The 19,957-nt window shown below is 37.3% G+C and overlaps 1 protein-coding gene across 3 annotated transcripts in view; it reads right to left on the reverse strand.

The window, feature by feature from the left end:
• TNPO1 (transportin 1) overlaps nt 1–19,957 on the reverse strand; it is a 91,101-nt gene that overhangs the window by 32,862 nt on the left and 38,282 nt on the right. For all 3 annotated transcript variants that reach the window (XM_018065583.1, XM_018065585.1, XM_018065584.1), the window contains exons 2-8: nt 19,793–19,906; nt 16,974–17,049; nt 13,243–13,392; nt 7,550–7,656; nt 5,740–5,873; nt 4,931–5,012; nt 1,730–1,852 (exon numbers count right to left, since the gene is read on the reverse strand). In XM_018065583.1, the coding sequence (XP_017921072.1) occupies nt 1,730–1,852; nt 4,931–5,012; nt 5,740–5,873; nt 7,550–7,656; nt 13,243–13,392; nt 16,974–17,049; nt 19,793–19,906 (786 nt within the window). The remainder of the gene's footprint in view (nt 1–1,729; nt 1,853–4,930; nt 5,013–5,739; nt 5,874–7,549; nt 7,657–13,242; nt 13,393–16,973; nt 17,050–19,792; nt 19,907–19,957) is intronic.

Genomic DNA, 19,957 nt, shown 5'->3' on the forward strand with positions numbered 1-19,957 from the left:
CTGCTTCTCAAAATAAACTCCACTAAACCTTTCATAAAATGGACAATCTTTTTATAACTACCCAAGCTGTCTCTTATAATTACAACTATCCCTCGAACCAACCAAGGGTAGGGGTGCCAACCCTTCAAGCAGTCAAATAATCCATATAAATAGCCAATCTTCCATATATACAGCTCCTCATCTGCAGTTTCAGCCAATCTTGGGTTATGTAGCACTGTAGTACATACTTAGTATATTAAAAAAGATCTGTCTATGAGTGGACCCATGCAGTTATAACCTGTGTTGTTCAAGGGTCACCTATATATATTTTAACACTCCCAATATTTAAGAAGATATAAACATATTATACAGGATTTTTTTTAAAGAAAGTAGGGACATTTGTCCACTGCAATTTTCAGTTGCCAACAAAATAGGTTTATCATGTCCTTTGAACATACTAAGCCAAATTCACTTAGTTGGAAGGACATCTATCTGATCTCCAAATCTATCCAGACCTACCCTCCTTTAAAAAAACATCCCCAAACCAGGAAATCCCCCGGAGACCCAGCGGCTATGATGCAGTGCTCTCTCTGCTGGGGCCCTGGGTTTGAACTAAGATCCTGCAAGCCGTGTAGCTCAGCAAACCCACCCCTCCATAAAAACCTTATACTCAAAAACAAAAGAATCAAAGGCACGAATTCCCAGTGTACCTGGGGCTGAAACTGGGGTCAAGTGATGAATTCCTGAATGAAACATTTCATACTACAAAATACAGCAACTCAACCACTGTGATAGGTCACCCCCTCCCTACTACAATGCTGAACTTTGCTGAAGAAAGAATTGCAGCCTCACAAATTAGGTTCCCCAGGTGTGACATGACAAATGATAAAACATTTTTCTTTATTTTCTGGTTAACTCCAAACTCTTAACGAAATTTTCAACCAACGCCACCTGATTCTTCCAAACACTTCAGAGAGAACAGATTTATCAGCAAAAATGTCATTTATCCCCATTTTGCTGCTACATATCCTTATCACTACATCTATTTTTCCTCATGTTTTAGAAAAGGAACTGCTTAACATCATGAATGCTATCCTTTCTCTAACAGGTCTTAGAAATGCCATCCTTCAAGTACAACTATGTCCAGTAATATGAAAATTAGGCATGACTCTTCTAGCAATAATGAGTCTTACCCAATAAATTACACTGTCCTAATAGTAAGCTATTATGTATTCCTTACTTTAATTATGGCTGATCAGTGATCAATGTACTTACATAAAATTATTTTAATCACATAAAAACGGAAAGAGAACCTTTTAAAATCTAAATGGTCTACTAGAACTCACTATAAAGATCATAAATTTTCGACTTAGAAATCTCACTGTTATCATAAATCAAAAGTTGATCAGATCAACTTACCAGTAACGTGTAGAAAACAAATTTTTATCTACTACAATTTTATTGGCCTAAGTTGTATCTAGTAAATACAAATAATCTAAATATTTCCTAGCTACATTACAGTTAAAAGCTATCTACTCCTGTAAATTACTTTCCTCTCTATAACATCTGAAATCTCATGAAAGAAAAATCGCCACAATGGTAACTTATAATTTCAAGGCAATCATAATTAATTTTTATAATCCCCCCCAAATGTGACAGACACAACCCAGTGATTTCACACTGCATGTCTTGTGCCCAAGAATTTCCTCGAGGGGACGAGGAGGAGAGAGTTTTAAGTTGCTTGTATTACCTCAACTATATTATGCATGTGAGGGAGCAGGCGATCCATCCGAACTTCAAGCAGCATCACAAGCGCCCGGCACACATTTTTCCGTACCTCTGGTTCTTCATCACCGGCCAAGGCGAACAGATTCTATTGCACGAGAAAAAGTTTCTTCTAGTTAAATATACCAATATACTAGAAAGGTTTATACATAATATTATCTTCCAGGTGGTAATATTTAAAGAAACTAAGAAGACATAGCACAAATAAAGGCTTATGAATTAACTGGCCCACAGTATTAGATTATAAAGACAAACACAGGAAGCTAACTGCCCAAAATTATGATTTCAGTAAATGACCTACAGCCATTCTTTTAAACAAGAGTATGAGTGGCTGTGTTCTGAAGTAATTTTTAGTTTGCGAGAATAAAACCATGTCATTAGGACAGAGGAGCATTCATCCAGTTCACCCAGAAGTAAAGATAATTATTAAAATACAATCTGATTTACCCTTCAAAATTACTGTCAAGAGAGTATTCCTACCAACACTGATTCTTAACAGGCACATGTTCTATAAAAAAAATCAACAACTGGGACATATATACAGAGAGTTTCTAACAACCTAACCCTCACTGTTGTTCACTAAGTCAAACTATTAAAAAATAATAAAGGTAGCAATCAATCTGATGCTGTTCTCAACAAGTTCTCTAAAAGTAAAAAAAAAATCTGAATGGTTCTCAACTCCAAGATGTTGTTACTCAATTTTATAGACTGAGAGAGAAATGCAGGTTAGACATCATGTAACCTGCATACAAGTGGGGGACCTGAATTTGGAAAATTATGGGTAAGTCCACACTCAGTTCACTATACCAACAAGCCTTCACTAGAAGTTGTCTCTTGAAAAGGTTCAAGTGGAGGTTTGAGAAGAAAAAACAGTAAGCCTTCCCCATCTCACTCCTGAGGTTTTACGTTACACACAAACACACACACACACACACACACACACACACAAATTAAAAGCAGCAAAAAAAGAGCTAAAATAATTAAGTAAAATCCAGTGCGCCCCACTATCTCTTCCCAGGACCACAGAAACGTCTCTAAACAGATGAATCTGAAATCTTATTACGAAGAAAGGATAAGACAATAGAATAATTTAAATATCAAATGTGACAGGACGTTGCATTTTGAGAACTTTAATTTCTCCAAATCCTGCCTCTATTTCTGAGGCTTTCAAAACTCTGCAGTTGCACTTTTAATTTTACACAGTCAGAAATAGTACTGTTTTTCCAGCAGGTGCTGCTTATATACAATCTTTCATTAAATTTGATGCTGTCTTACCCATGAATACCCAGCTTTATCAAGGTATGTTATAGCCATTATTAGTGACCAATACACTTTTCATCAATCAACCTTGAGTATTCATTGGAAGGACTAATGCTGAAGCTCCAATACTTTGGCTACCTGATGTGAAAAAACTCACTGGAAAAACCCTAATGCTGGGAAAGACTGAGGGCATGAGAAGCAGGGGTGACAGAGAATTGAGACGGTTGGATGGCATCACTGACTCAATGAACATGAGTTTGAGCAAACTCCAGGAGACAGTGAAGGACAGAAAACCCTGGTGTGCTACCGTCCATGGAGTCACAGAGCTGGACACAGTTTGGTGGCTGAACACCGCTCTTCATCGGTGCCACCAGACTCAGAGGCGTGACTTCAGCCCCTGATAAAACCACTGGCAACTGAAGAAAAGGATGAAGAACCGGGTGAGCTTCACTGTATTATCAAGCAGCAAAGAAGTGTTAATAATGGTATTTAACACTAACGGAAAATAATTTTAAATGTCAGGAAATGTTTTTGTTCCACTTGCTAAGTATGGTACTGTGGCGTTTTTATTTTCAGAAAATTTTATTCTATATTACATCTCTGTATAAGATGCTGGTGTATCCATCACTGTTCTCTTTAAAGAGCTATGCAAGAACACTACTGAGTGGAAATACTATTGTAATTACAACAAAAACTACTGCTGCTTCTAAAAATGACAGCAGTAGCTAGCATGCGGAGTGCTTACTTTCCATCAGACACTGTTCCATTTTTAGCAAATACCTTTATAACAATCCAACCAAGTAGGTCTATCATTAGGTTTATTAAAAACTGAAAATACCAGTTAAATGAGGTGCGCAAGCTGTGGAGCTGGGATCTGAACACAGGCAGTCCGACTCTCCAGACTTCTACTACTACCTGCATTAGAAGTAGTCCACTACCCTCTATCGAACTGGACTGAAACTCCTTGAAGCATAAAATTTATGTTCTGTCAGTACTAAGCACAGTAGGTACTCAGCAAAATGCATTGAAGACGCATAATTTTGTTTCAGTTTTCAAATGGCTCGAGGACTCTAATGGCTACTACTTGTAGTTCATTGGTTCAGTTCAGTTGCTCAGTCGTTTAAGAAAGAAGTTTGTCAATTTAAGTGATAAGGAAAAACGACAATTTCTCCTCAGCTCTTTCTGGTAACTTCCCAATAGGACTACCAGCAGTATGGTCTCTGGAGGATCTTTTTTTTTTTTTTTTTTTAAAGAACAGCTGGAAAGGAATAGACTATTTAATTAAGTTTCATATGATGAAAATAAAAATGAAATACTTAAGGAACTTTAATCACCTTTTCAAAATCGCTGTTACTGTCTGAAAAGAAACTCCACTGCTTAGAGCCGAATGGCCAAAAAACTACATCTGTCGTCTTTCCGCTTTTATTAAAAAGTAACTTCAGAAATACTCACTAAGATGCATCAATTTTTCTTCCAAACCTCTTTTACATTGAAAACCAATGGAAAAAATAGAAGTACTATCCTTCCAGTCTAAACCTTTAGATTCTTTATCAAAGTAAGTTTATTCAACCTCTTCATGTTCCTATCACAAATGAGCTTGGAGGCTTAATTTCCATATGCAATTCGAACAGTACACTGAAGCAGAAATTTTTATAATCAAGGTATCAAACAAACATGTATCACAATGTTTATACAAGTAAAAAACTCAGTATGAGGGGAAAAGTAGTTTTTTTTCCCCAGTTAACGAGAATTATAAAGTTTAACTGTATCCAATTTTAATACTATCACAAGCAATTTAAATACTGCCAGTTCATAATTACAACTTACTACATTTATAAAACCATACGCAGTTAACACTTTCCAACTTCTCAAAAGTAAGGTGGGGGTGGGGGGGGGAAACTCTTACCTCAATAAAGGAGTCAATGTGCAGCATCAGAGCCTGAGTCCTGCTGATGATGAACTGATTGACACAGGCAACAGCATGAGACCTGGAAACAGAATTTAAAGTGCGTTCATTGAAGCTATTTTCCATTTACAGAAGACTGGCAAGAATTTAAGAATTCCTCCATAAAAATATCATGGTGTACATACAGCCACATTGCACACACGCACCATTAAGAAGACCGAGTCAAAATTCTCTATGTATTAACATATCCCTCACATTCTTTCTGTGTCAAGTGAAAAATGCAGGTTGTGGACACATTCTTTCTGTGTCAAGTGAAAAATGCACGTTGTGGAATAATAACTTGTAAGAAAGTGTAAAAGTATCTGAAAGGACACGTTCACTCCCAAGAGTGGGAGGTTGGCTGGGAACGTAATGAGAATTATTTCAGATTTAAAAACAATGGGCATGCGTTCCTTTCAAAAGGGCTTCCCAGGTGGCTCACTGGTAAAGGATCCACCTGCAACGCAGGAGACGTAGGTTCAGTCCCTGGGTTGGGAAGAGCCCCTGGAGGAGGGCATGGCAACCCCCTCCAGTATTCTTGCCTGGAGAGTCCCATGGGCGGAGGAGCCCGGTGGGCTACGGTCCTCGGGGTCGCAAAGGGGCGGACACGACCGAGCATCGGAGCACACAAGCAACCACAGAAGTGCCAGGCAGTGCAAAATGAGGGGGCGGCCAGGTCTGTGTCAGACGTGCCAGGCAGTGCAAAATGAGGGGGCGGCCAGGTCTGCGTCAGAGTTAATGGACGAATTTGATGCTGGCTATACAGATACCTTATTTTTGGACTACTGTGCTTGAAGAACTGTAAAAATTTGGGAATCATGATGTTGAGCGGACGATCTAAAACATCACTATCTAAAATCTCAGCAGAATCTTCACAAATTTTCTGAAGGGCGCCAAATGCTCCCTGTAAAAGACATTTCAATTATTAGAATTAAAAATGAAGCTATTTTAAAAGCAAATTGAGGAATATTAACTAATTTGTACGGATTAATGTTCTCAGCCCACATAAAATCTGCATCATGAAATCCATATACTTAATCATCAATTTTAAGAAAAAGTATACCACTGATTTAAAACCGTAATTTAAACATAATGGCACATTTTAATTTTAGCATTAAATGACTCAGAATTAGAATTCTGGTTGGCAGGGACTGTAAGTAATGTCATCTAATTAAAAAACAACTTTTGAAGTATTCTTGTCAATTTTAAATCAACACTAATTTTTCTCTTATTAAATATTGGTTTGTTAAAACAATGTAAAACTCTACGTTTATGTATGAGTCTATTTAACCACTATATCACTTCTTTCTGAAATACCAAAAGAAATCTTAATTATCATAATTATTTACATATAAATCATTCACTGATAAAAATTGTATTCAACTGGCAATTTCCCTACAACCATTTTACAACCAAGCGGCTTATCTGGAGAGCTCCTGTATACAACATCTAGCCTGTTAGTTACCTCAGCAGTTATAATTACATCAGCAGTACGTTGGTGCTTATTCGCTACAGTACAGTTAACTCAGTACTGTATGACAGTGGCTCCACGATTTCATGATCATCAGTTGAGATCATGAGACTTTTTATTCTTGCAAAGTGCTTGCTTAAGATTTTGGTCTTTTATGTTGTGGTCTTTATACCAAAGCGCTATTTAAATTTTCATCAACTGTTACCCTACAGCTAAGTATTACTTTTATTTTCCTATAATCTTAGTGTATTTCCAAGGCATTACTAGAAAACATATGTGAGAATGCAAGCCTTTTTCCTTTTGTTTTAAGAAGGGAGAAGAGTGACTTTTTAAGACTCCTTTTCGCTAGCTTCTCCTCTCCCTGGTCCTCTCTTCCCCAAGTCAACCTGGCAATAAACGTAAGTCAGAAAGACCACTCGATTCCTTTACATTAGGTTATTTTTATACCTGCCCTGCCTCCAAGCCTTGCTCTTTTTTGAGGAGACTGAGTCACTGCCTTAACAGGGAAAACATCTAAAATGATTTCCATTTAAGACATCGTTTTCACCTGCTAATGAAAGAGATGGTTAAGATCCTCATTAGGTGAGAAATTACAGGAAAACAAATCCATACAGACTCCCTCTTATCCCCCCAAATGGAAAGGTTGCTACTGACCTGATCAGTGACAAACAACAGGAGACTATAATTTATAATTAAAACAATACTAGATGTACCTCAGATGTATCATACAAGAGGCACCAAAAAACTTAAGAGACACTGAAAATGTACCCATGGTCTGGGAATTCAGTAAATTTAATTAAGTCCATCTTCAAAAAATACCACAACTGATTAAGCTTGACAACAGCTTTGCTGATAATACATATACACACCCAAGAATAGCTCTAAAATACAAAAATAGAAGATTTTTCTCTGTAGGAAGTATACTAAAGAGGTTTCATAACTTAATGGTCTTTATGGAAAACAGTAAGGTAAACGATGACTCACTTAAAACAAAAAGGTAACTTTAGGTCTCTAAGTTTTGATGTTTTTTGTTTCAGAGGAATTCTTTTTTCTCAAGATTACTAATACACAACATGACAAGAAAAACTATATGAAGCAAAAATCCTTACCTCACAAGTGTTGTAATCTTCAGAATCCAACAGGCTGCAGAGTTTTGGTAAGAGGTCAGGCCAATTCTGCAATTCTCCCTTGGAGGCTATAGTTGTGATCAAAATACCTTGAAAGAAAACATGTCTGTTTAGGAAATGTGACTGCATTATGGCCTCGTGGGCAACCACAAGCCAATGCCAAGTGCTTACATCATGTGCTTGCAAGTGGGTTCACGTGCACACACACATACATTTAAATGTTCCAAATCATGGTAAGACTTGCAAATCATGTCCATAGTAATATTTATCAAGGATCCCTGCATCACCACAGTGTATCTGTGGAAAATCCCAGCAGAAATCAGAGCCGTTTCTAATCTTGTTTTCCAACACTTCACCCTCTTTTTTTTTTTTTTCAAGTTGCTTTATTTTTTTTTTAAATTTTTTATTTTTTTTAAATTTTAAAATCTTTAATTCTTACATCCGTTCCCAAACATGAACCCCCCTCCCACCTCCCTCCCCACAACATCTCTCTGGGTCATCCCCATGCACCAGCCCCAAGCAAGCTGCACCCTACGTCAGACATGGACTGGCGATTCAATTCTTACATGACAGTATACATGTTAGAATTCCCATTCTCCCAAATCACCCCACCCTCTCCCTCTCCCTCTGAGTCCAAAAGTCTGGTATACACATCTGTGTCTTTTTTCCTGTCTTGCATACAGGGTCGTCATTGCCATCTTCCTAAATTCCATATATATGTGTTAGTATACTGTATTGGTGTTTTTCTTTCTGGCTTACTTCACTCTGTATAATTGGCTCCAGTTTCACCCATCTCATCAGAACTGATTCAAATGAATTCTTTTTAACGGCTGAGTAATACTCCATTGTGTATATGTACCACAGCTTTCTTATCCATTCATCTGCTGATGGACATCTAGGTTGTTTCCATGTCCTGGCTATTATAAACAGTGCTGCGATGAACATTGGGGTACATGTGTCTCTTTCAATTCTGGTTTCCTCGGTGTGTATGCCCAGAAGTGGGATTGCTGGGTATAAGGTAGTTCTATTTGCAATTTTTTAAGGAATCTCCACACTGTTCTCCATAGTGGCTGTACTAGTTTGCATTCCCACCAACAGTGTAGGAGGGTTCCCTTTTCTCCACACCCTCTCCAGCATTTATTGCTTGCAGATTTTTGGATCGCAGCCATTCTGACTGGTGTGAAGTGGTACCTCATTGTGGTTTTGATTTGCATTTCTCTAATAATGAGTGATGTTGAGCATCTTTTCATGTGTTTGTTAGCCATCCGTATGTCTTCTTTGGAGAAATGTCTATTTAGTTCTTTGGCCCATTTTTTGATTGGGTCGTTTATTTTTCTGGAATTGAGCTGCAGAAGTTGCTTGTATATTTTTGAGATTAGTTGTTTGTCAGTTGTTTCATTTGCTATTATTTTCTCCCATTCAGAAGGCTGTCTTTTCACCTTGCTTATATTCTCCTTTGTTGTACAGAAGCTTTTAATTTTAATTAGATCCCATTTGTTTATTTTTGCTTTTATTTCCAGAATTCTGGGAGGTGGATCATAGAGGATCCTGCTGTGATTTATGTCTGAGAGTGTTTTGCCTATGTTCTCCTCTAGGAGTTTTATAGTTTCTGATCTTACATTTAGATCTTTAATCCATTTTGAGTTTATTTTTGTGTACGGTGTTAGAAAGTGATCTAGTTTCATTCTTTTACAAGTGGTTGACCAGTTTTCCCAGCACCACTTGTTAAAGAGATTGTCTTTACTCCATTGTATATTCTTGCCTCCTTTGTCAAAGATAAGGTGTCCATATGTGTGTGGATTTATCTCTGGGCTTTCTATTTTGTTCCATTGATCTATATGTCTGTCTTTGTGCCAGTACCATACTGTCTTGATGACTGTGGCTTTGTAGTAGAGCCTGAAGTCAGGCAAGTTGATTCCTCCAGTTCCATTCTTCTTTCTCAAGATTGCTTTGGCTATTCGAGGTTTTTTGTATTTCCATACAAATCTTGAAATTATTTGTTCTAGTTCTGTGAAAAATGTGGCTGGTAGCTTGATAGGGACTGCATTGAATTTGTAAATTGCTTTGGGTAGTATACTCATTTTCACTATATTGATTCTTCCGATCCATGAACATGGTATATTTCTCCATCTATTAGTGTCCTCTTTGATTTCTTTCATCAGTGTTTTATAGTTTTCTATATATAGGTCTTTAGTTTCTTTAGGTAGATATATTCCTAAGTATTTTATTCTTTTCGTTGCAATGGTGAATGGAATTGTTTCCTTAATTTCTTTTTCTACTTTCTCATTATTCGTGTATAGGAATGCAAGGGATTTCTGTGTGTTGATTTTATATCCTGCAACTTTACTATATTCATTGATTAGCTCTAGTAATTTTCTGGTGGAGTCTTTAGGGTTTTCCATGTAGAGGATCATGTCATCTGCAAACAGTGAGAGTTTTACTTCTTCTTTTCCAATTTGGATTCCTTTTATTTCTTTTTCTGCTCTGATTGCTGTGGCCAAAACTTCCAGAACTATGTTGAATAGTAGCGGTGAAAGCGGACACCCTTGTCTTGTTCCTGACTTTAGGGGAAATGCTTTCAATTTTTCACCATTGAGGATAATGTTTGCTGTGGGTTTGTCATATATAGCTTTTATTATGTTGAGGTATGTTCCTTCTATTCCTGCTTTCTGGAGAGTTTTTATCATAAATGGATGTTGAATTTTGTCAAAGGCCTTCTCTGCATCTATTGAGATAATCATATGGTTTTTATTTTTCAATTTGTTAATGTGGTGAATTACATTGATTGATTTGCGAATATTGAAGAATCCTTGCATCCCTGAGATAAAGCCCACTTGGTCATGGTGTATGATCTTTTAAATGTGTTGTTGGATTCTGATACTTCACCCTCTTTTTAACAAGTATCTGTACAAAAGACAACTTGCTCTTCTCCAATGCCAAGAATACTTTTACTAATTAAAATTACTCCTATTTTATAAAAAATACATACAAAAGAGCAGAAAGAAAATACACCAAAACGTTATCAGCAACACTTAGTACTGGGTGATGAATATGACTATTACATTCAAATAAAAACACATCAAAGAACTAAGAACAGCTCTCTGACTTAACCTAGTATCAAAGCCATGACCCATGGTAGAGAAAGTCGAAGAGCCATCAGTGAAGAACATTTCTACATGCCCACTCTTTTGGCAACAATCCCTCTCCTGGAGACAGGCCATACACCCCTACAACAGTTCCCACTTATGGGGATCAAGGATGAATCACTGCCAAGGTGATGGTGGATTGTGGAGGCTTGAGTGACACAGGCTTAGTGATCATGTCACTCTGACTGACTGGATTATTTCAACTGTGTTGTGTAACTTAGCTCTGTTAAGGATTATGCAAATACAGAAATATATAACAAAAAAGTTTTGTGTGTTTTTCTCTGCCTTAGAAAATTTAATATTAGTTAACATAACATAATATGCTTAGTGTTTACAGATCTTTCAGCACCATAATTAAAGAGTATAAACTGACAGTAGGCAAATTATATGTACTTCAAATTATTAACCTGTAAAAGAAAATTTTTAGAAGAGAAAAAGTTCTCTTCATAGTTATTTTGAGAATTCAGTGATATGTACACAAAATGCAGAGCATAAAATAATAATTATAACTGAACAACAAATTTTACTGTTTGTGTACATAAATTCTCTTTGAGTCTTCCATTGTTAGTTTTGAGAAAGTTATTCCTAATGGTAAAGAGCTAAAAAATGTTAAGAGTAAAGTTGTTGGCCAGGATTTACTCCCCACTGAAAAAATTAAACGGTACGGTGAGGATCATTGTGTTGATAGCATTTTAAAGAGCAAGTTACATTCTGGTAAGATCAAAAAGTAGCAAAAGTAATAGTAAATCTGTTCTTTCTTGCCATGTATTCTTTCCCAAAGTCAAAATATAAAGAGTTGAGGGAACGAGAAAGTTCTGGATCTGCCTAAAGGTAACCAAGCCATGTTTTAAAACAAGCAATAATAAAAATTAAACACAAGATAAAATTTGGTACAGTATGACTGCTAAGACAGTATTAAAGAATGTTTGCAGACTGACAAATTCAAATTAATCTGGTCTCATATAATTGCATCCACTTACAAAAAAAATTCTAATGCCTCCATAGTTACAAAAAGTGAAAAACTGTAATTCTCAGTTGTTTTACCAAAGATGGGTGTGAAAACTGAGTACTCAGCAATACCCATTACAAACCAACCATACACTCTTTAACAACAGAAACAATTCTACGTCTATCTAATGGATTACCACATAGTCACTGAAATGTGGTCCTTCCAAATACACTTCCTTGGCAAGATTTCCAAAACACAGTTAAGATTTAAAAAAAAAATTAACACTGGTATACATTCACCATCTTTTTTTTTTAACCAGTGTCAAGAGTGTGGTAGAAAATCAGGCATACATGAGGGTCCATAAGAATAACCCAGGGAGGGAGACCCTTTTCTCAATTCTCGAATTATAAATGCCCTCTACATATCCTATTTAAAATGAGTGTTAATAATGGCAATGTTTAATATTTGGAGGGAAATTACAAAGAGCTTCTGTTTTATAAGTAAGAGATAAATCACGGAACTTTTCAAACCCTGCTGCTGCTGCTAAGTCACTTCAGTCGTGTCCGACTCTGTGCAATCCCATAGACGGCAGCCCACCAGGCTCCCCCGTCCCTGGAATGCTCCAGGCAAAAACACTGGAGTGGGTTGCCATTTCCTTCTCCAATGCATGAAAGTGAAGTTGCTCAGTCGCGACCCCATGGACTGCAGCCCACCAGGCTCCTCCGTCCATGGGATTTTCCAGGCAAGAGTACTGGAGTGGCTTTTCAAACCCACCAGGAGACAAAATACACAAAAACAGAGAACTTTTAATGAAAATGACTGATTCATTATGGAAGTTCTTAACTGAATCCCATTTAACCAACCTGATTAACAGCAGCTTTCCAAGTCCCTGTGAAATACGGCTGCAGAAACGCTATGGCATATGAAATCTACCCACTGGCGGGCTATTCATAGTACATGCCTGTTTCTGCTTCTACCAGAGGATGTGTGTGCTTACCAACAGGCAGTTGTGTTGGTTCCTAAAACTACTTATTTCAGTTACTGTAATTAAGCATTTTAATATAGTATTTCATAAAATGATAGAAATTTGTTCTTCCACTAAAAACAAGCCGAAACACTCTAAAAAGACTCAAAAATTGATGTTAATTAGGTGTATACAAGGCAAATATTAAAAACAAGGGGGGATATAGTAAAAACCTAAAGTCCTACACATAAATTGTCTTACAAAGAAGTTTCTATTTATATGTAAAAGAAAGTGAAACTGGAAATTATACCCCATGTATGACACAAGAAAGACAGTTAAAGAACTCAAAGAAAAAACAGTAGTCCTACACTAGTATCACTTTTTAACGCCCCATTTTAACCAACTTTGATAAACAACTACTAGTGAACCTGGTCAGGTAGGATTAAAAGGACTTTTACCGTAACCATTAACATTATATCAAAAGAAGCAATGAGAAATTTTCCCCATCACAATTCAACATGAACTGGATGGCAAAAATTCCTATGGAAATGATCAGTCATGTCAGGAACCAACCCAGTCACAAACAAGATAAGCAAAATTGTAACAGATTACTTACCTACAGTAGCTCTAATCAGAGGAGAGGAGTCACCAATATTGTTTAAACATTCACTCTTAATAAAGTCTGTTACACCATTTGGGAAGTTCTGAAAGTGCGCTTTCACATTATTCTTCAAAATGAGACCACTCAATGATCTTGTGGGTTCATCTGTAATAAAATAACAATACTACTGAGTTTTAAAGTAGTTTTCATTTCAAAATATATCAAGAATGTAACTTTTAAAATATATTAAAAATTGATTGTAATATTTCATTAATCTGCTATAACCAGGGGAGAAAATACTGTAAATGATTACAAAGGATTAGCTCCATGATTTACAGGTCAGGGTTTCTCAACCTTGGCATTATCGACATTCTGGGCTAGGTAATTCTTTCTTTAGGAGTGCCGTCCTGTGCACTGTATCACTGACCATAGGTGCCAGTATTACCTCTCCAAATTGTGACAACCAAAAATGTTTCCAGATAATGTCAAATGTCTCCGTGGGCAGTGAGAAGGGGATGGGTGGGGGGGACACAACAAAGCTGCACCTGGTTGAGAACCACTGATTTAATTTAAGTTTATATATGGCCAATGTACTCAAGCTTTATTGGAACCTGATACAAACATCAAATTACAGATATGAAAGTATTAGTCACCAAAGATATCCTATTAAAAATTAAGTGGACAAAGAACATATGGGATCACCTTCACATACAAATAATTGCCGCTCATTTATATCATGTTTTTCACTTGCCTCTGAGCTAAAAAGAAAAGGGGGGAGAGGGTAAAACAATTTTTAAATTTCCAGAAGATTAAATAAAAAAGAATCTACGTAAAAGAAGTTTAATCCGTAGATGATATTAACAAATTCTGAGGAACCAATTTAATATTAGTAGAATATAATTGATGCTTTAAGAATCTGTATTATCACCAATATTAGCAATAGTCAACATGTTCTCAATGCTCATTACATACCAAACACTGCTAAGTGCTTTCCAAGTAGTTTGCATTTATTTATTTATTTAATTTTTTTTAAGTAGTAGTTTGCATTTAATCCTCACAACCTCATGAGACAAGGATTACTTTATCTCCACTGCACAAACAAGGAAACTGAGGCCTTTGCCTAACTCACACAGAATAGACTACGAGCTGCGGAAGCCTAAGTATCAACCTGAGGAGGAAGCCTAAGTATCAACCTGAGGAGGAAGCCTAAGTATCAACCTGAGGAGTTCGTCTCCAGAGCCTCTACTCGAAGATGGTATAGTATCACCCTTCTTAAAGGGCTGGAAGACCTGTAGAGCCGATATACTGGACACAGTATGCTATTTCAGCACTACTGTTTTACATACTTTATTAAAAAATAAAATAACCCAACTTGTTCTAGTTAGTTCAGTATGCTCCCAAAGTCTGACTGGTATTGAACTCTTCAAGGGTACAGCATGGGGGGACAAAAAGACTGCGTTTCTTTGCAAAAAAGCCATTAGAGCCACCACCACAACATAGCCTATGAGCCTTTTATGTCACCCTCTAAAAATTTTTCCTGGTTTCAATTATCACCATTCAATCAGTAACTTAGAAACAAAAGCAATTCTAAATTCTCTTCAAAGTTTAAAACTTCCATAAAATAAAAGAATAGCCAGATATTTAACTTCCTCAAGCAATTCATGTTTTTGTCTTGTTAGCCATCAATAATCAGTTTTGTAATTTTATTTTAAATGGCATGTGTATTTACTTACAACGAACACACTATGCCATTTTTACAACTATAATTAGAAGATGGAGAGTTTAAAAAAAATCACAAGGTGAAAGGAGTTAACACTAACTATGTCCTCTTTCTTAAAGACCCCTTTACTAGGTCTCAATTCTCATCTGCAGAGTGAGGGAAGTAGATGAGCTGACCTCTGAGGTCTCTCCATATCTAAAATTTTACCGCAGGAAAGGCAAAAAGGTTCCTAAATAAATAAGCATATTGATTTAAAGACTACTTATGCTCCTTCTCTAATATGGATGGTCACAATGCTAATTTTTTAAAACAGAAGACTAGATATAGCAATCTTGTGTCCCAAATAAATGAATAAACACAGGAAGAAATAGCAAATGTTACGTAAAACCTTTTCCAACATTTCATGGTTTTATAATTCATAGGTCTTCTGGGAGACAGTTACACACCAGCCTCTCTTGCTGCTATCTGAATTGTAAGTTTGTCATCTGTCTGCTTTTAAAAATACTTCTGATGTATCCTCATATCCCAAGAAAGTTTGAAGAACGAGTATAACATTATAAAAATCTTAACATTCGGAATTTAAGAGGACAGGACAGAGAATAGATGGCTTGGTGAAAATAAAATTTTCAAGTGAGACAGTATGTTTAGAAAAATTCTTTTACTAAATATAAAGTTCTTAGAGCATTATGATACAACTTCTATGTGGGAAAAATAAAACTTCTGTATTAAGAAACAACACATCACATTAATATGTTTTATTAAACTAGGAATATTAACTGCTGAATTTAAAGATATGCCAAAGGACTTTTTAGTTTTTTGCAATTTAAATTTTGAAATGTCTAAAGTTTCTCTTACATGCTTCGATCACAAATTAAAATTCCTAAAATTAACTAGAAAATTTTAAAATAACTTAAAATAAGTCACTATACACTGGCATGAAATATTAAAATCTGAACAAATACAAGATTAGTGAGATTTTAAGGTCATTAACCCGCTCACTAGTGCTTAGAGTTGAAACCTTACATATGGTCTGGTAGTCCAACACAGGCATTTTGTAGATGAAAAAGAGATGAAATGAGTGTCAGAGTTTAAGACTTATTTCCCAACTCCAAGTGTAGTGCTTTTACTAACTACAGAAGCACTAATGAAGCACCATGACTTCTGAAAGGCTAAGTATAGTGCTTTCATTTAGAGGCCAATAGTCGCTCAAAAATTACCCGAGTGCATTCTGAGTGTCTGACAACATCCCAGGAAGGGAATACTCAACTCTGAGAACACCTCTCACTCCAGTGTAAGCTCCATGAGGACAGAGATTCTTATTATTCTGTTCACTTTTATTGCTCTTGAGCCAGCAAACTTCCTGGCAAGTAGTGGTGCTCCATAAATATTCGTGTAATAAATGAAGTCGAGAGAGACACATTACATGTATAGGAAACAATCAAATGACCATGTCATTTAAAAATCTAGTTTTCAAGCTTTGTTATAGAAGTAATTTAAAATGGTTGCAGAATAGTTAATGAAAAGGTTTCATGTTTACTGTTAGAAGGTTTAAAAAAGTTACAAGAGTCTATGAATAGAATGATTCTAATTTTTGTTAACAATTAAAATAGTACATGGCCATATAACCCAAGTACAGAATTAAGGGATTAACAATGACCTGGTGATCGGATTCTACATGACTTCATTTTGGTTGAATCAACTTTCAAACACACAAATATGATCACACATATAGTAAGTTTTTAGTAAATCCTACATTCAATTTGTGTATAAAAGAAACCAATCTCTTTCTGACATTCATGTTCAAGGACTGTAGCAAAATGCTTTTTCATTTGCAAACACCCAACTAACAACTGACTGCTCATCAAAGCATCCAAATGCTTTAGTAACACTTTCATTCCACATCTTTAAAGCAAGTGATTCCTACAAAATGAAATTGTTTAAAATGAGTAATTCTTCATGTATTTTAGTACATCTCAAAGACTTATTAAAAAAAATGTAAAAAGCTTTCAACACAAACCCTACTTACCTTCAGATTTTAATTTTGTAAGAACAAAAATCAGGTAGTTGTTAAAGTCTGGATATTGATTGAGTTGTTCCAGTTTCTAGAACAAACAGTAGTTAAGGAAACTTCTAAGGAAGGAATTCAGGATTTTTAATCTAAAATCAAGAATCTCTTTTGTGATTTTTAGGCCTGCATTTTTTTTTTCAGTAAGAATAAAGTTATCTTATTAAAACAATCAATACACTATTCCAAGAACACACCAATGGCTGTGTTAAACCTCTTATGAGCTTTATGGCTAAAATCTTAAACTATTTTACATCAATTATTTTCAATACAAATAAGTCAACTTTCCACCTTCAGTACAGGCACACACTGTATGAAAAAAATTTTCAAAACAATTTCTTTGACTTATTTGAACTTAAAAAAAAAAAACCCAAACCATAATCAGAAAGGTGTTCAAGTATAAAATAATGACAAAAATGAAAAGCATTCTAAATGAACAAAAACAAGTCTTTCAGAGATCATTTACGGAAACTGACCTTATAAAAATCGCCTTTTAACTTAGACACTTTCATTAGAATCTTTTTTCTTCTGAATTCAAGAAATTTAGATAAAATGCTATTTATGTACAAGTCTACATATCAAATCTTATGATATAAAGTCACTATTATGAAATTACTGCAATAGTTCTACAATTATCCCCTCTCCCTTACTCCCCCCAGCCAAGATCTGCCCTCACCAGCGACACACACGTGCAGGTTTCCAACGTGCTGGCAGGCAACAATGACATAATGCTCTAATATGTCTTTCTTCATGCCCTTTTAAACCCTAATACGCTTTTTAATAACACCTCTAACTGGGTTTCATTAGAATTTTCTCAGTAGACCTAAATCTTTAAACTAAATCCACTATACAAACTCCAGGCACACCTATCAAGCTATTTATCATACACTAGAATACTCAGTGTTCAGTGGCCAGACATGAATTAACTATCAACACACATTTCTCTAGGTGTACTTTCTTTCACCAAAAAACCCTAGTGATTTCTTTAGTGAACAACCACGATTAACAGTATGCTGATACACTAATAATTTTTCATAAATACTTCCTAATAAGGTTTACTTCCTTAGAACTTAAGCTATCTATCCATATTATTATAACAGTCTTTCTAAAAGTGCTCAAGTCTATACAAAAACAGTAATTACATTCTCTCCTAAGGAAACAAAGAACAAGGTCATCATTAGGCACTTTGAAAATATAGAGCAGTGTGTATTTTTAAAATACTATTAACCTTTATCTACTGAAATTTAAATTGTTCCTTATGCAGACAGTATACTATGCTCCAGGCATACAGAATGAACTGTAAATTTGATTCTTAGCCTACACACAGTACTGACCATACAAAGAGTACTTAATAACGCACTAAAACAAGAAATTATGATATACAATGCTACAGAATAAATTACAATGTGGTTTGGGACTTGGCTAACTTAACTGTCATACTAACACCTATAATTCATCAAAAATCAACTTCTATCATTTCTAAAGCTATGATAATACAAATTAAGACTGAGCAACAGCAACGTTTCAAATACAAGCTCCAATACACCCCAAACCAACTACTATTCCCTCAGTACTAGCAGTATTTAGCAGAATGGCTTAAGAAAGAAAAAAACAAACCAAACCAAGCCGACCTAAATATTAACACCTCCATTTTAAAATAAGCAGTATTAATTAACCAAAAGGCTAGATACTTACTCGCCTATTCGAGGTTTTAAGTTACAGCAATGCAGTACTTTCAGAAACTTTATTTACCAGAGCTTCTCAAGTAATTCGATTTAACCCCAAGTTTATCGTATTTTAAATTTAAGTCCACACTACACCAAAAAAGCTTACCAAATTTCATACTAATCAATTTTCCCTTTATTAACAATATAAATCAAGAGACATTTTTTGCAAACCTGCAGTTTTCAAACAATTAACTTGATCTTAAAATAAGTTATTTTATAATTGGATGAATTTGTTTCCTTTATTAGATGCAGGACGAGCTCTCCATTTGACCGCAGTTTAGGGCACTGCAGAGAGCACAAACAGCAGAGGTTCTGGTTCTTCTGTTAAGCCTTTCTGCCAGTAAAGCCTTAGCAACAGGACCGCTACACCAGCAAACTCGGTCAAGACTTGGGTAACTGAGCAGACCGTCTCCAGCCAGATTTCCCACTTGGGAGGCAGGGAGCTCGCAACAGGTGTTAGCCTGAACAGCCCCGAGGTTGAGTCCTGGGAGCCCTCATTCCTAGGTCGGCTCTTCAAGACCAGGGCCTGGAAGACACCCCGGGCCCCACACCCAGGGAGTTCAAACCCCGCGCCGGCTCCACCCCACTCAGGCCGGCGAGCGCCGCCGCGCACGCAGCGCGCCCGCCCGGCTCCTCGCTTCGCCCGCCGCCCCCTCCGCGCCCGGCGCATTGTGTGGGCCGGCTCGCCGGGGGTCCGCGCCGGCACCCAGCCGCTCCGCCTTCTCGAGCGGCCCGCCGAGAGCGAGGACGTGGCGCCCGACCGACGCACATGTCGCGATCGCGGGCAGCGGCCGGGCGCCCCCGGCCTCTCGTAGCCGGAAGCCGCCGGGCCAGGCGGCGGCCCGGACTCGGGGCACGAGGGCCGCGTGCGCGAGGCGCCGGGCAGGGGCGGCGGCGGCGGCGGCGGGCGGGCCTTGCTCGCGGGCGGGCGCGCGGAGGGCGGAGGGATCCGGGAGCGGGGAGGGGGAGGGGCGGCGGGAGCCTCCCGGCCGCCTAGAGCGGGCCCGGCGCGGCAGAGCGGCGCGGGCGGCGGCGAGGCCTCGCAAAGGATACTTGTTGCACGGTTCTCTGGATGGTGGTGTCGGGGGACTGGGACTCCTTCAGCAGCTGCAGGATTTGCTGAAGCCCTTGCTCGTCAGGTTTCCACTCATACTCCATCTTGGTTTGCTGCAAATAAAGCCAGACACAGGAAGAGACGGAGCAAATGTTACTCCCCGT

This window comes from Capra hircus, chromosome 20 (assembly GCF_001704415.2).
Source record: "Capra hircus breed San Clemente chromosome 20, ASM170441v1, whole genome shotgun sequence".
Taxonomy (NCBI): domain Eukaryota; kingdom Metazoa; phylum Chordata; class Mammalia; order Artiodactyla; family Bovidae; genus Capra; species Capra hircus.